The sequence below is a fragment of the Nannospalax galili genome, unplaced genomic scaffold, assembly GCF_000622305.1.
Source record: "Nannospalax galili isolate Female #2095 unplaced genomic scaffold, S.galili_v1.0 scaffold9, whole genome shotgun sequence".
Lineage (NCBI taxonomy): Eukaryota > Metazoa > Chordata > Mammalia > Rodentia > Spalacidae > Nannospalax > Nannospalax galili.
In genome coordinates, this window is record NW_008360332.1 from 7518925 (window position 1) to 7533602 (window position 14678).

Consider the following 14678-nt stretch of genomic DNA (forward strand, 5'->3'; position numbering starts at 1 on the left):
ATTTATATTTATAACATATATCTATGTTATAAAAAAGTCTTGAGGCTCTAAGAGGTCATTTTACTTTTCTAAGTCACCCAGCATTAATAACATAACAAATAAATGCTGGACCTGGAGCCCGCGTTCAGATCCAAACCCTGAAGTCAATACTCTTTGGAATGCCATGATTCTTGAGCTTCTGGATCATGTCAGTCACTGGTTTCTTTTGTAAAATTAATATTTCCCAGTCTTACACCTAAGGATTTTGATTATATTTGAGGTAAGACCCAGGAACAATCTCTTCTCTGTTTCTTCCTCCTCTTCAATGCCCTCCTTCTCTTCATCTTCTTCCGCTTCTTCCTCTTCCTCTTGCTCATTTTTTGAGACAAGGTCTCACTCTGTAGCCCAGGCTCCTTCCTTTGTGTCCCAAATACTAGAATTACAGGCATGAGCCACTACTCCTGACAGGAATCTCTCTCTCTCTCCCTCTTTCCCTCCCTCCTTCTCTTTTAGGCCCTTTTGAAACAGTATCTCCCCGGTAGCCCCAGGTGACCTGGAACTCACTATGTAGACCAAGCTGGCTTCAATCTCAGAGAGATCTGTCTGCCTCTGCCTCCTGAGTGCTGGAATTAAAGGCATGTGCCACCACACCCAGCTTAGGCATCTCTATTTTTAATAAATACTATCCATAACTGTGATGAAGATACAGGATTGATCATTTATTCATGTGATAAGCAACACCTGGTTTAGTTAGCACCACAATACCTAACTGCCTGACTTCCAGACCTCTACATGAGTGGGTACTCTCATTCACATGTATCTAGGAAGAACAACGATGGCTTAATTGAAATCCCAGATTTATATTTTTATTAAAGAAGTGAATGAATAGTTACGTGCCTACAACGCAGCAGGAAATTGTTCTAAGGCCAGGATTGTGAAAATATAGATATATTTAGTGCCCTTGTGGCGCTTATAACCTGATAAGTCTAGACTCGACCAAGAAAAATGAACATATATAGATGATAGAAAAAAAGAAAAACAAGTGCTGGTGGCATGGAACCATTTGGGCCCAAAGGAACAGAACATGACTGAAAGCATCGGTGCGGTAAGGATGAGTAGGTATCTACCAAGTGAACAAGCGCCATCAAGCTAGACTGGGCAGAAATAGGCAATGTCATGGAGGTGGCATGGAGGTGGTGTGGTGGGATGAAAGGTGCATTGTGGGAATGCAAATACAGGGATGATGCTGGATCGATCGTGGGGGGGGTCTTTCAGTCATCTGAATTTACACCAGTTTTCTTTCCTATCCTTTAGAACAATGGGACGTACTATTTTCTATCACTGAAAATAGATTTGATGTTCAGACAATGATTGAATATACAAAAGAAGTATATTTAAACTTTACTCAATTTAAAATGTGAGCCTTAGAAGTCAAGGTTTCTTATTTGGTTTAGAACAACATACCTCAGTTAGAGGCAGACTGTGAAAGTAACCAGGGTGCCTGCTGTGGCTAGAAGTGCCAGGTGGAGGCCTGGGCAGGGGCTGGAAGCATGCTTCAGCTGGAGATTGTCAGAAGGTGACTAGAGGATTCATAAGAACAACTTAGTGTTCTCTTTGGGAAAATGGCTATATATTTTTTGTCAAATAAATCGTATTTATGTACAATAGATTACAAATGATAGAATCTCTCAAACCTTCCTCCATAGGCAAATGTTTTTTTCAGTTCTAATCCAACCTCAATTTCCAATCTTTTATTTCTCAAACTTTATAGATCTTATTTGCTTCTACTGTTTCCTTCCCAAGGAATTTCCCCACCCCCCCCACCTTTTTAGGGACCTTGATTTTCAGTTTTTTATAAATGTACTCAAATGTGTTGAGTTTATGTGCACTTTCCTTAACAGAACTTAGCCTTGACATATTTTGAATAATATCAAGTCTCCAGTTCCAATTCTACATAGCCACATTTCCTTTGATCAGAATCTCAAGATTATCTACTTGAATCATTTCATACCTACTATAGCCCAGATTGTCCAGTAAAACCAAAGCTAGAATGGCCAAGAACTAAGATGAGCCTGCTGTCTAGCAGTAATTTACTGTTACCAGCCCTGTGACCTGTTTCTCACTCACTCTATAATAGTTCATAGTTCTAACTGTTTAGCATAGATTTCAAGGTGTTCATTTGTGAAGTAAAGTAAATGGAGGGCACCAGTCAATCAGAAGGAAACAAACTTATCTCTGACTGGAAACTTTAATCAGTTCATTCATGTGTTTTTAAATTTTAATTAGTGTGTGTGTGTGTGTGAGAGAGAGAGAGAGAGACAGAGAGACAGAGAGACAGAGAGACAGAGAGGAAGAGAGGCAGAATATTTGTTTCTGTGTCTGTCTGTCTTTCTCTCTCTGAGAGACAGAGAGACAGACAGAGACAGAGAAACACGGCCATGAGGACACTTGTGACAGTGGGCATTGTGCCTGAGGAGTGAAGGTGATACCAGGTCCACTCTTGCTTCTGAAGTTCATAATCTGTCAGCATTTCCATTTTAAAGCCCTTCTGAATGAATTCCAAAAGCTACAGCATTACCAAGGAGCCCATTAATTTTCCAATGTATATATAAAATTAAATTAAAACAGGTAGTTTGGAGTTTCCCTTTAAAACTTTAAGGCTTTCTCCCCCTTGATTCATTCTCTCTTCCATTAAAGAAATAACTGCTACAAACAACGTGCTCCCAATAATAGATGTTGCAGTTTGCTAGAGACTGCTGAGCTGGAGCAAATTCTCTCTAGAGATGTATTTCTTTATACTGCATTTCCACCCCAATCCATTGCAAAGTATTATTATAGAGTTATTTTAGGGGAATAATATGTATTTCAGGAGTGAAAAGAAAGTTTCTACTTTTCCTGAATCTTCTCTGGCAATTTCCCTTAGTTTTCACAAGACAGGATTTTATTCCAAAAGTTTGTGAAAAAAAAAGTTCAATGTTTTAATTTTTTGGGTGGTATGCAACACTATTTTGTGGAGCTGCAGAGATGGCTCAGCAGTTAAGAGCACTGGCTGCTCTTGTAGAGGACCCAGGATTGGTTCCCCGCACCCACAGGGCTGTTAACAACTGACCATAACTCCAGTTCCAGGGGATCTGATACCCTTTCCTGGCCTCTGTGGGTATTGCACGCATGTGGGTACACCGACATACATGCTGACAAAACACTCACATAAAATAAAAATAATTTTTTAAAAGAATACAACCCTATTCTAGATGCATATAAATAAAACAATTTCCAAATAGCAGATTAAAGATGTGCTGACAACTGAGGTTCTCAGAATCATATAGCACACTAGATATCAGTCTCCTAGTTTTCAAAAGTTATCAAGAAATCTGTCATTGAAAAGGTGTGTCATGTGAGTATATAAAATTTAAAGAATGCAAAAACAAAATATATTATTAGTACTTTTGAAGCTTCTGTGACCCTCATCCTGCCCCCTCAACAACACTTAGCCTAAGTCACAGGTTCTAACATTCAAGAAGAGCATTAAAATAAGATTTATGTTGAAACAATTTTTTTGTGTATGTATGAAAAATTCATATTTGGGGCCAGAGAGATGGCTCAGTGGTTAAGAATGCTTGATAATATTGCAGAGAACCCAGGTTCAGTTCCCAGCACCTGCATGACAGCTCACAACCTTCTATAACTCCACTTCCAGGGTATCCAAGGACCATCCCCCCACTTTTTCTGGCCTTTGTGGGCACTGCATCCACATGGTGCACATATATAAATGTAGGCAAATACTCATACACATAAAAATAATAAAAGTGTTCATTACTTGAAGGCTTTAGGGAAATAATATTGTAAAAGTTATATTTCTCCACCGAAAACAAATGTTAACTTTTAGCTTCAACTGTTCTGCATTTCTCTGGGCAATCTGTCTACAACTCCTTGAAGGCTCTTCTGGGTCTTTGCTTGGAGAGAGAACTCCCATCTCTGATCTTTCTGTGCCAGACCCATCTGCCTGCCACAGTTACTTCTTGGCAGATCTGAAAATAAGAGTGTGAGATTACTAGCAGGATTCAGGATAACCCCACTTGCTTCCACAGGTTTTCCTCCAATAGGGAAGCAGACCCAGTTGATTCTAGTTGACCTTCTTATGCTTGAAAGTAAGATTTCCAGCACAGTCATACTTTGATTTATTTAAAGATCTCAAAGATTGGCAAGAATTCCAACATGAAAGTTTCTAAATTTGCCTTTGAATTGCACCTTCTAAAGTTATTTTTCCTGACAGGCAATTCTTAAGTCTTTACCACGTATTATGGCACAGGACATCTTCCTTCCTCTTTCAAACAAAAACCAGAGCTTATACTAACAGTGGGATGATTCACTCAGAGGTGTTTCTTTCTGTATTTGCTCCCACGCGGGTTATTAAATCGCGATTCTTTTCCTGTGAGCTGGGCTTGGTGCTTTGAGTTCAAGGCCAACTATATAGCAAAGCCTTTTTAAAACAGGCAGGTATTCTTCCCTCACCCTTACATGGCCCATTCATGTATAAATAAATGCACGCGGTGGGCGCGGGGAATAGGGTGGGTGTGGAGGGTTAGAAGACAACTTGTTGGAGTTGGTTTTCTCCTCCCACAATGTGAGTTCTGAGGCTAGAACTCAGGTTATCAGGCTTGGCACAAGCACCCTTATCTACTGAGCCATCACACTGGCCCCTCTATATTTTAATTCAGGAAGTAAATTGACTGGTAGACATTGATTGGATCACATGCAAATAAATCATTTCTCCTAGGGAAAATTTTAGGCATGTTTCAAGGCTCTGTAACACTTTCTCAATTTAATGTATAGAGTTAGTTTTTAATGGAGTAATTTGTGCCAATACCAACTAAATCTAAAAGAAACGCAAGAACACTTTGATATCTAAATTTTCTCAAAATCTGGGACTTTGGGTTCTAATTTCTCCCTGAATCCCTGGTCATTCTTTCTGAGGGTGCTTTGGCGTTTTAAAGTTTTCCCACCCTCATAATCACATACAGCAGTTATGTTGCCAGTTTGTAGCCTAGGACTACAATAGATTATGGAACACATATTCTAGGGAAAAGTACTTTGAATTTCATTAGCTCCAGCCCTAAAATATGAAACATTACTTTTCCTAAAGTAATACTAAGTATGGATAGAAAATAGGAAACACAAGAAATGGAAAGAATTAGAGCATGCTTTCAAAAGTAACCAAACTAATTCTAGGACAAATGGATATTCTTCCTAAAAATCTTTGGTTTAGACTTTGGTTTGAATAAAATACAAGAGAAACATTGTTGGACAACAGTAGCTAAGATGAAATTTCCCCCATCAGCATTTTATAAAAGAAGGCATCTGGAAGGAAAGATTTTTAAGCTCATGTATCAGATTTCATAAAGAATTGTCTCCATGATATGAAAGTTAGGCAAATTTGAATATCGTGAATGAATATCTGCCACATGAGGAATACTTCCTTTCAATGCCATTGTGATATTAAGTAGAGTTGTGTAAATAATGCATGATAATTTTAATATGTAAATATCATCTTTGCTATTCAACACTTTGGAACTACTCTTTCCTCTTTTGTTTGATGAAAACATTAAGAATGTATAAAATCCTCTCCCACTGTGAATTAAAGAATTATTGCTTTTTACTTTTAAAAAGTATTTTATTATTTTTATGTATATGAGTGTATTGTCTGTATGTACATAAGTGCATCTGTGTTGTGCAATGCCCACAAATGACAGAAGAGGGTGTTGGATCCCCTGGAACTAGATGGTTGTTAGCCACCATGTGGGTGCTGGAAATTGGACCCAGGTCCTCTGCAAGAGCAACCAGTGCTCTTAACTGCTGAGCCATCTCTCCAGCCCCTATTGCTCTTTTCCATACCTACTTTTCTATACGTAGGTACATAGTTTACATAGTACTATAGGTAGGTACATAGTTTACAGGTGCTGATGTTCATGTACACTTACATGTGATGTAGTGGAGTATAAATCCCAGTGTGGAATTAAATCTTAGCTTTGGCCATGGAACCTCAGGTCTCAATCTCTCTCAAATTCAGTTTACATGTCTGAGGATTAAGGATAATGCTACCATGTTCAGAGATGCACTGTGAAGATTAAATGAAATATTTCATGCAAGATGCCACACAGTTCTTGGCATAAAGGACCTGCTCCATAAATTTTACCAACCCCCTACCATCTTTTGAGCTCTGTACTCTAGGCACTAATCCTTTTACAAATTATGACACAGTTTTAAAGGTAGAGTACCATCCACAAAGCTAATGAGTCACATTGGTAAGACAAATCTTTCTCATGATAATAATAACAGAAGCAGTAATATTATAATTACTTTTACTATTATTAAGTAATGAGCTTTATGTTTATGGATTACATTTTATTTTTCAATTTAGCATACTTCAGGAAAGGTAAATCCATTTATTACAAGTACAGTTAATTCCAGTATAATGTTGTGAATGATATAACATTATGTGAAACTATTATATGCCTTATACACTAAATAATATCCCCTTTCCCCCTCTCTTTTTACTCTTTATTTGAAATTTTTATGTAGTTTTCATTTCAGGAAGAGAAGAAACTATCCTCAGAGGGGGACAGTCTCTCCGCTAACTGCACTGTCCAAACCCAGGATGACCAGAAACAGCCCTGTTTCCATTTGGGATCAATGTAAAACAAATGCTGCAATGACTTAAGGTATCAGTTTAAAACCAGATGCATCTGCCTCCAAACCTCTCCAAATGGTAACAATTACTGGTTTTAATGTTGTTGACCTGCCACTAGGCAAGACTTGTATTTATACCCTCATAAAAGTCTGAATGGTCACATCCCTAGTGGACATGGAAAACAAGCATTTCTATGAATCCTGGAGTTTGTGACTGCCTTAGGCTCAGCCACTTCAGCAGGTATTAGCCAAGCTGGAGGGCTATGTCTGTGCAAAGAAAACCTATTTCAGAAACATAGCTTATGCTGGCGATTGAATCCTATATGGTCAGGAGAAGAAAAATCTTCATTTCCTTTACTGGCATCAATATTTTGGAAAACTTAAGGAAATTTGTGAAAATGTGGGTCCAAGACAAGAGTACAACAGTTCTTTGTAAATAAATAGATATTAGTCATTGATAAGGTTAAAGGAGGAGGTTTTTAATGACTGCACTCTCTCTCTCCTCCCTCCCTCCCATCTTTCTACCCTAATGAGTGTGAAATGGGAACTCATCATAATTTGGATATAAGTTTCCTAGTAATTAGTGATGTTAAACACCTTCTCAAATGCTTATTTAACATTTGTGTATCGTCTTTGAAGAATCCTTTATTCAAGTGTTTCGAACATTTAAATTGAGTTGCTTCAATATTTTTGTTGTTGATTATCAGAGTTCTTTATATATGAAGACCTCTGGTAGTGGAGTTGAGGAAGGTGAGACTTTGTAAAGGAAGATACATAAAGGGATGGGTGATTGATGGAAGAAATCCAAAACATTTTCCTAGTTTCTGACTTAATTGGGTAGACAGTGGCATCATTTACCAGATCTAGGACTCTGAGGAAAAGTAAAACCAATTTGGGATAATTTGAATATGAGGTATCTATGAGCCAGCCAGATATATATGCCTAGTTGGTGTTTGAATATATTGATTTGAAACTCAGCATTAAAGGTTTTGTTTTACTGTGGAAGGTTACCCTGAAACTTTATTTAAAAATTTGAACTTTATTTTAAAATTAGAGCTGTTCATAGGTTGGAGAGATGGCTCATTGGCTAAGAGCACTGGTTGCTCTTACAAAGGACTCTAGTTCTATTCTCAACACCCACATGGCAGCAAACAACTGTCCATAACTCCAGTTCCAGAGAATCCAACACCCTTTTCTAGCCTCTGTGGGTATTACACTACATGGATGAACTTACACACATGCAGGCAATAAACTCATACACATAAAATAAAAATAATAGATAAAATATTTTTTTAAATTAGTTTGTTCAAAAAGGGGGAGACAATCTTCTCATTGAGAGTTCCCAGGCCCTGGAGCTGAGGATAGAAGTGGAACAGCCACTTGTCTATCACACGAAGTTCATTCCCTGGGGAAGATTTTGTTTCCTGCTAGCAGTGTGTTTTTTAATGACTAGGGAAAAAAAAATACCATCTCATCTGAAAACAAGGTGAATTACTGAAACCATGGGATTCCTTCGGTTGCTTAATACCTGAGGTTTCCAAAACTGATCGAATTCATTAAGAAGAAATGCATGGGCCAGCATGACATTTCCAAGTCAAGGGCCAGGCATGGCCCACTCAGAATTTACTACAAATATTTTGGGAATAAAAGCCAAAACAATAACTATGATTTTCTTATAAATAATGCTTGTTGAAAGACTCAGACTTAATGGCCAAAATGTTTTGGTTCCAGTAAGATGAGTGGGAGGACTTGCCAGCACTTTGTAAGACAACTGCCCTGTGTGCAAGGCCATTTCTGTGCACTACGTTTTTATTTTTAATGACTAAATATGAATATGGAAACATAATGAACAGAGGAAGAATGAATGAGCATCCAAACCAGAACTGCTCTTTGTTTTCTGCACTAAATCACAAAATTTACAAAATTCTAGGGCAACAAAGTGTCAAAGGTAAAAATTTCCCTAAAGAGCAAGTCAATAAATCTTCCATCTCCTGACTGGAAGAAGCCAGCAACCTTTGTCTCCAGGTCCTTTATTTAGTTCTGTAACTCATAATGAAGCCCACTTGCCTCAAGATGCTGAATGACAGTACAGCTGTGTTCCCTCAACAGGGCTGGCTCCTAAGAGCCACCAGACTGATAGCCAACTGATAACCAACTGATACTGTATAACTCATGAGGTTCCGATCACCAGCTGATGTAATCCCATTGCTGGCCTCTAAGGAATGGTAACTGGCTTTCTAAACAAATGTGAATAGTCTGAGAATCATCTCTATAGTCTGCACATAGGCAATACTGTTTAGGAATGCAGGCAATTAAGGCCTTGTCTCAAAGGCTGAATTGTTCATTTCTCACATCGCCCCCATCCACACTGGGGCTGAGAAGATGAAGTATGTATAAGAACTCTCCCATTCTGTTTTCCTTTCAGTGTCAAGCGATAAGGATTTGAGTCCTGCCCCTCTATTTACTAGTGTAGAAATTTGGTCATATTTTTTTCAGTTTTCTTAGGTGTGAGGATTAAATGAAGTCAAGTTCATAAATAGCTTATACTAGTATAGACATCTAGTGTCCAACAAATGTATGCAGGAGATGCAGGGCTTCTACGTATTTCAAGAAATCCTCAAACCAAAGGCTGTTATTCCTGAACAGGCAACAGAGGGGGATGAAGGATGTTTGGAAAATAAAACCTGAACGGGTTGAACTCACTTGTCCAACTCATGGTATGATCACATTTTCGCTCCATTCTCTAGGGTCTGGGGTCTCCAGTGTTTTCCTGATATGGAGCTATTTATGATACAATGCCATCTCTAAAATCTTCTGACCTATGTGAGATCCTGATGCTCCAGGTAATGAGGGATTTGGAAGTAAGAGAAAGCCAACTGATAGGAGCTGATACCGTGTAACTCAGTTCCTATTTCTAGCTAAAGCACCTTTCTATTTTAACCTATCGCTTTCACTAGCAAATTACAATTAGACTTTTAGGTCTGGAAGACATCTTTTATTATTATCAAATCCAATGTGTGTGCAGGTAGATAGATGATAGATAGATAGATGATTGATAGATGATAGATAGATAGATAGATGATAGATAGATAGTTATGAGAAACTGAGACACTAGTTATTTGTTCTATATCTCTGAACAATATTGAATAGATATTTTGGAGGGCTAAAATCTACTTTCTGGCCCAGTTCTTTCATTCATATTTTTGTACAACAAATACTTCTTAGATTCTTTTTTAAAAAAATATTCTATTTAGCTGGGCATGGTGGCGCACGCCTTTAACCCCAGCACTCAAGAGGCAGAGGCAAGCAGATCTCTGTGAGTTCGAGGCCAGCCTGGTCTCCATAGTGAATCCAGGCCAGCTAGGGCTACAGGGAGACCCTGTCTCAAAAGGACCAAAAAAAAATTCTATTTATTATTTTTATTCTATATGTATGAATATATTGCCTGTATGTATGTGAGTGCACCCGTGTCATGCAATGCCATGGAGGTCAGAAGAGGGCTTCAGATTCCCCTGGAACTGGAGTTAAGGACAATAAGTAGCCAGCATGTGACTGCTGGGAATCGAACCCGGGTCCTCTGCAAGAGCAGTCAGTGCTCTTAACCACTGAGCCATCTCTCCAGCCCCAACCTCTTAGATTCTTAAGATGCACAAAGTATTAAGAACAAGTTAAGAGGCAAATAAAATATTGTCTCAGCTTTATGACAGTCAGGTTTCTGTTGATGAGATAATCAACTCAAAGGAAGAAGGATTCGTTTTGGCTCAGTTTGGGGGTGGGGGCATCCCATAGTCGAGTGACCCTTTGCTGTTGGGCCTGTGGTGAGGCAGTATGCCATATGGAAAGCCCAAGGTGTAGCAAGATTACTCACTTAATAGTCCCTAGGAAGGAGAAGGGAAGGGAGAAAGGGTAAAGAGAGAGCAACCAGACTCCCAATAGCCTCTTCACACCCCTAAATGATCTAACTTCCTTTCACTAGGCCCTACGTCCTAAATGCCAGCCCTTTCTTGGTAGTGCCGTAGACTGTTAACTAAGATTTTAGCGTTATAGTCTTTAGCGGACACTGAAGTCTAAAGTATAACACAGCTCTCAAGAATCTTTTAGTCTTATAGGTGAATTCTGTTAGCAAACTGCATGTGATATTAGATCTTCTCAGTGCTTGGAAGTTGAGTGGGAAGATGTCAAAGTGATTATGGCACTCTACTCATAACTTTTCCTGTTCAGGAAGATGTACTGTGTATCCCCACTGACCTGGGCTGCAGCAAAACATACAACAGTAGATTTCAGTCCTCCAAAGGGGATAAAGCTCATCACAAACACAGTAGAAATTGCCCCACTCCATGCTATAGGAGTGTTGTAGACAGCATAGGACATTGGAATTTAGAACAGACAACTGAGGAGATGAAAATGGCTTTGGACTTTGAAGAGAACAATCAAAATAGAGTAGTATGTGCTCAGAATTGATTTCATGAAAGCATGAAAGTAATCTTCATTCCCCTTCCAAATTTCGTTGCTTCTTCTGATGTGATGGCTGTTCTTGGGAATTCTTTTTTTAGAATCTATGAGGGAGATTCTAACTATGATGGAATTATGGCGTATTTTCCAACAAATGTCTTCTTTTTATTGTGATTCCTAATTTATCCTTCCTCATGAATTCCTTCCACATGTAAATGAATTTTCAGGATTATTCACCTTCATCCTTTTTAGCATCCCATTCTATTTGATATTCATCATCCTAATTCTCATAAAGCTTATGATGAAGTATTTAAAAATAGATCTTATTTCATGTTTTGTTATTTTACAGATACAATTCAATATGTGTCTTTTAAGTTAAAACGGGTTATATCATGTAATTACTTAAATATTTTCCAATTATACATATGTGAATGTGTGCATATAATTTTTAAGATAAGCATTAAATACTACCAAGTAAGTGAATTATGAAAAAACAGATTAACATTAGATTCCCAGACTTTATTATCTAAATTTAGATGAACTGGGTTTTTTTCCAAATTAAATATGAAATCATTAGTTCAAAATGATTAGAATAAAAATGATGGAATACAATGTTTAAATAGCTATAATACATTGAATTTCCTAGGAATCTTTGAATGTTTATTTAAGAATGGCCAAAAATTGAAATAAGAGATAATAAAATACCAAAAATATTCTGTGAAACCATACTTCTAAATACTCATAAAATTCCCTATTGTCTACATTATTTATGAAAAAAAAACACATTACTTTCCAAGAAAGGGACGTGGCTTCCACAAACCCCTCAAGTATTTCCCTTGTAGGAAATAAACCAGATGGTCCCAACACACAAAAGTTTACTTGGGAAAAATTCAGAAATACAGGATAACTTTATTAGCTGCTTTGCATGACCACTGTTAATTCCCAGTTTTCTTCTTGATGAAGGGTGATAATCAATGACTACTAAAAAAATAATAAAACAAAAAACTAGTTGCAAGCAGCAGCAAGTGGTGATGTGATACCCAGAGGTTAGTTTCAGGTTCTGCAATAGAAAGCCAGGTATTTAGGGGTAGAGGGTGGGAGTAGACTTGATTTTCACTCTCTATATGTGCTTGGAGAATTTTGTATTTAGACTCTTCTAAAATTACTTTTTTGTTATTGAAGTACTTAAATTTTTTTTTTAATTTCCAGACTATGATTTTTATCACTAGAAGTTCAACTTGCTGTTTTACATTTTCTGTAGTGAAGAAGCAAAATGAACTCCATTTTGTTCCAGCTAACTTGTGCTTTACCCTGTGTTTTTGCCCGGCCATTCCCACCTCAGCCAGCCAGGCAGAACATCTCATGCAGGCAGTTTCAGGGAGTACACTGTTTCTAAGATACTGGGAAACTTACTAATAGCCAGGTAACATGTCCAGATAGCACATCCTCCCTCCCAGCTGTACCTGCATCTCCATGGAGCCCATTGTTTCTACAATTCTGAGAAACATGTTTTTTTTCCTAATCGAAACTTTTTCTTAACTGAAACCACCTTTGTTAACTGACCTGCCCCTGGTCTGGTGTAATTATGGTGATTTGATGTAACTATGGTTGTTGGTTTTGCCCTTGGCATGATGTAATTGTGATTTTAAGCTTTATAAACCCTGCCCTGCTTCTCCTTGGGGTTGAGAGTTCTTTTGGGAATTAGCCCCCTCTCTGACCACCTGTTACTAATAAAGGACTCCTGATCTGTCCACAAGCTACATAGCATTTCTCGCTTGGTATTGCTTTAGGGAACAGGTGAAGGTACATTGGGCCTACAGAAGAGTAATAGAAAAATGACGGAAAACCTCTTGGTGCCTGAGAACGGGGAAGGTCCAACATCAAGGCCTGGGTGCCCAGGATTATGTGAGTCAAGACCACAGCTGGCCATCAAGGAAGATGGGAAGTTCACTCTACAGAACCAGTCCTCCCAAGACTGGAATCTTCAAATTACAGAAACCTCCACTGTCCCCAGGATGAGGCCAACACTGAGCAAAGTCATTGCCCTGCACAACATGGGACTTGAGGATAGGGAAGGGATAGTGGGGAGTGCAGTCACTCAGAGGAGACTGAAACTGCTGCCCAACACTGGGAAGTCCTCTATCTTCCAATCTACTCCACCATCAGCTAGCTGCCAGAGGAATGTGGAACTATCGTTCTCAGTTGGGAACCATAACTCCAGGCTCATGGGAGAGGACCACAGCTTTAGCTCACAGGAGGCAACCACAATTCTTGCTCAGAGGAGAGAACCACAGCTCCAGGTTCATAGGACAAAACCACAGCTCCAGCTCACAGGAGGGGACTAGGACTCTGGCTCAAAGGAGGGAACCACAGCTCCAGGCTCACGGGAGAAACACAGCTACAGGCTCAAGGGAGAGGACTACAGATCCAGGTTCATAGGAGACAGCCACAGAGCCAGGCTCATCAGAAACACCACAACCTCAGGCCCAGAGAGGCAACAGCAGTTCTAGGCTCCCCGGAGGGATCACGATTCCAACTACACTGGTTCCTACCATTTTCTTCTCTCCATCGCTCTGTCCACGTGATTATACTTATCTTTAAGGAAGAGCGTTTAGCTTCTGTGCAAAAAACAGAGGCAATAGTTTCTTGCTGGCTTGAATTACCACTAGAGGAACATGAATATTGGAGAAAACCACTTTTTCCTTTTGCTCAAGGAGATGGATGGATGAGTGTTCTCGTCTTCATGGGCAAGGATCCACTTGCTTTTATGGAAGATTTCACATCTTCCTCCATGGCCTGGGACCAGTGTTGAGACATCTTTTTACTGGAGTCACGTTTTGCCGAGGCTGCTGCCACTGCCGTCATTACTCTGGCGCCTGCAGTCCCGCGGCCATCTTGCTTCACCAGTTTGCTTTCTTAATTGCCAAGTCCTTTCTCACCTGTGCTTGATGATTGGCCCTTGTCCTCCTTGGGGTTGCTCACCCTGGTGGTGAAAGCTGGGCTGTCCACTGGTGCACAGTGCAGTCTCCACCCACAGGCCAGGCCTGGTCAGCCAGGAACATGGGAGCGCAACTTGGGAAAGCCTTCACAGTTGCGGCCTGGTTGTGCTGCCATCTGGCCTGGACTACTAGAGGGGCAGCCAGGGCCCAGATACCAGACCAATCCCATCACTGCCACTAAGCTCAAGTGACTGCAACCTCTCAAATGAACCCCAGAAGTCTGATTTTATCTCTTGCACTATATCTGTTCATTAAAATTATTTTTATGTGTATGAGTGAATTGCTTGTATGTGTGTAAGTAAAATACAATGTCTGTGGCGGTCAGAAGAGGGTGTCAGATTCCCCTGGAATTGGAGCTACAGATGATTGTTAGCTACCACATGGGTAATAGAACCCTTGGTCCTCTGTAAGAGCAGCCAGTGCTCTTAACCACAGAGCCATCTCTCCAGCCCCGCTACTCCTAAGTTTTGTCTTTTCTAGAACTTCTATCAATGAAACTATCTAATAGACACTGTTTTTCTCCTCTGGGTTCTTTCACTCAGCTGGTTTGGTTTTGAGACT

At 39.4% G+C, this 14678-nt stretch overlaps 1 protein-coding gene across 1 annotated transcript in view; it reads left to right on the forward strand.

Moving 5' to 3' along the window:
• The window catches only part of LOC115069011, a 19041-nt gene extending 4659 nt beyond the window's left edge, over positions 1-14382 (forward strand). Inside the window, exon 3 of the mRNA XM_029560282.1 lies at positions 12909-14382. Coding sequence (XP_029416142.1) covers positions 12909-13463 — 555 coding nt within the window. The 3' untranslated portion in view covers positions 13464-14382. The remainder of the gene's footprint in view (positions 1-12908) is intronic.
• The last annotated feature ends 296 nt before the right edge of the window (positions 14383-14678 follow it).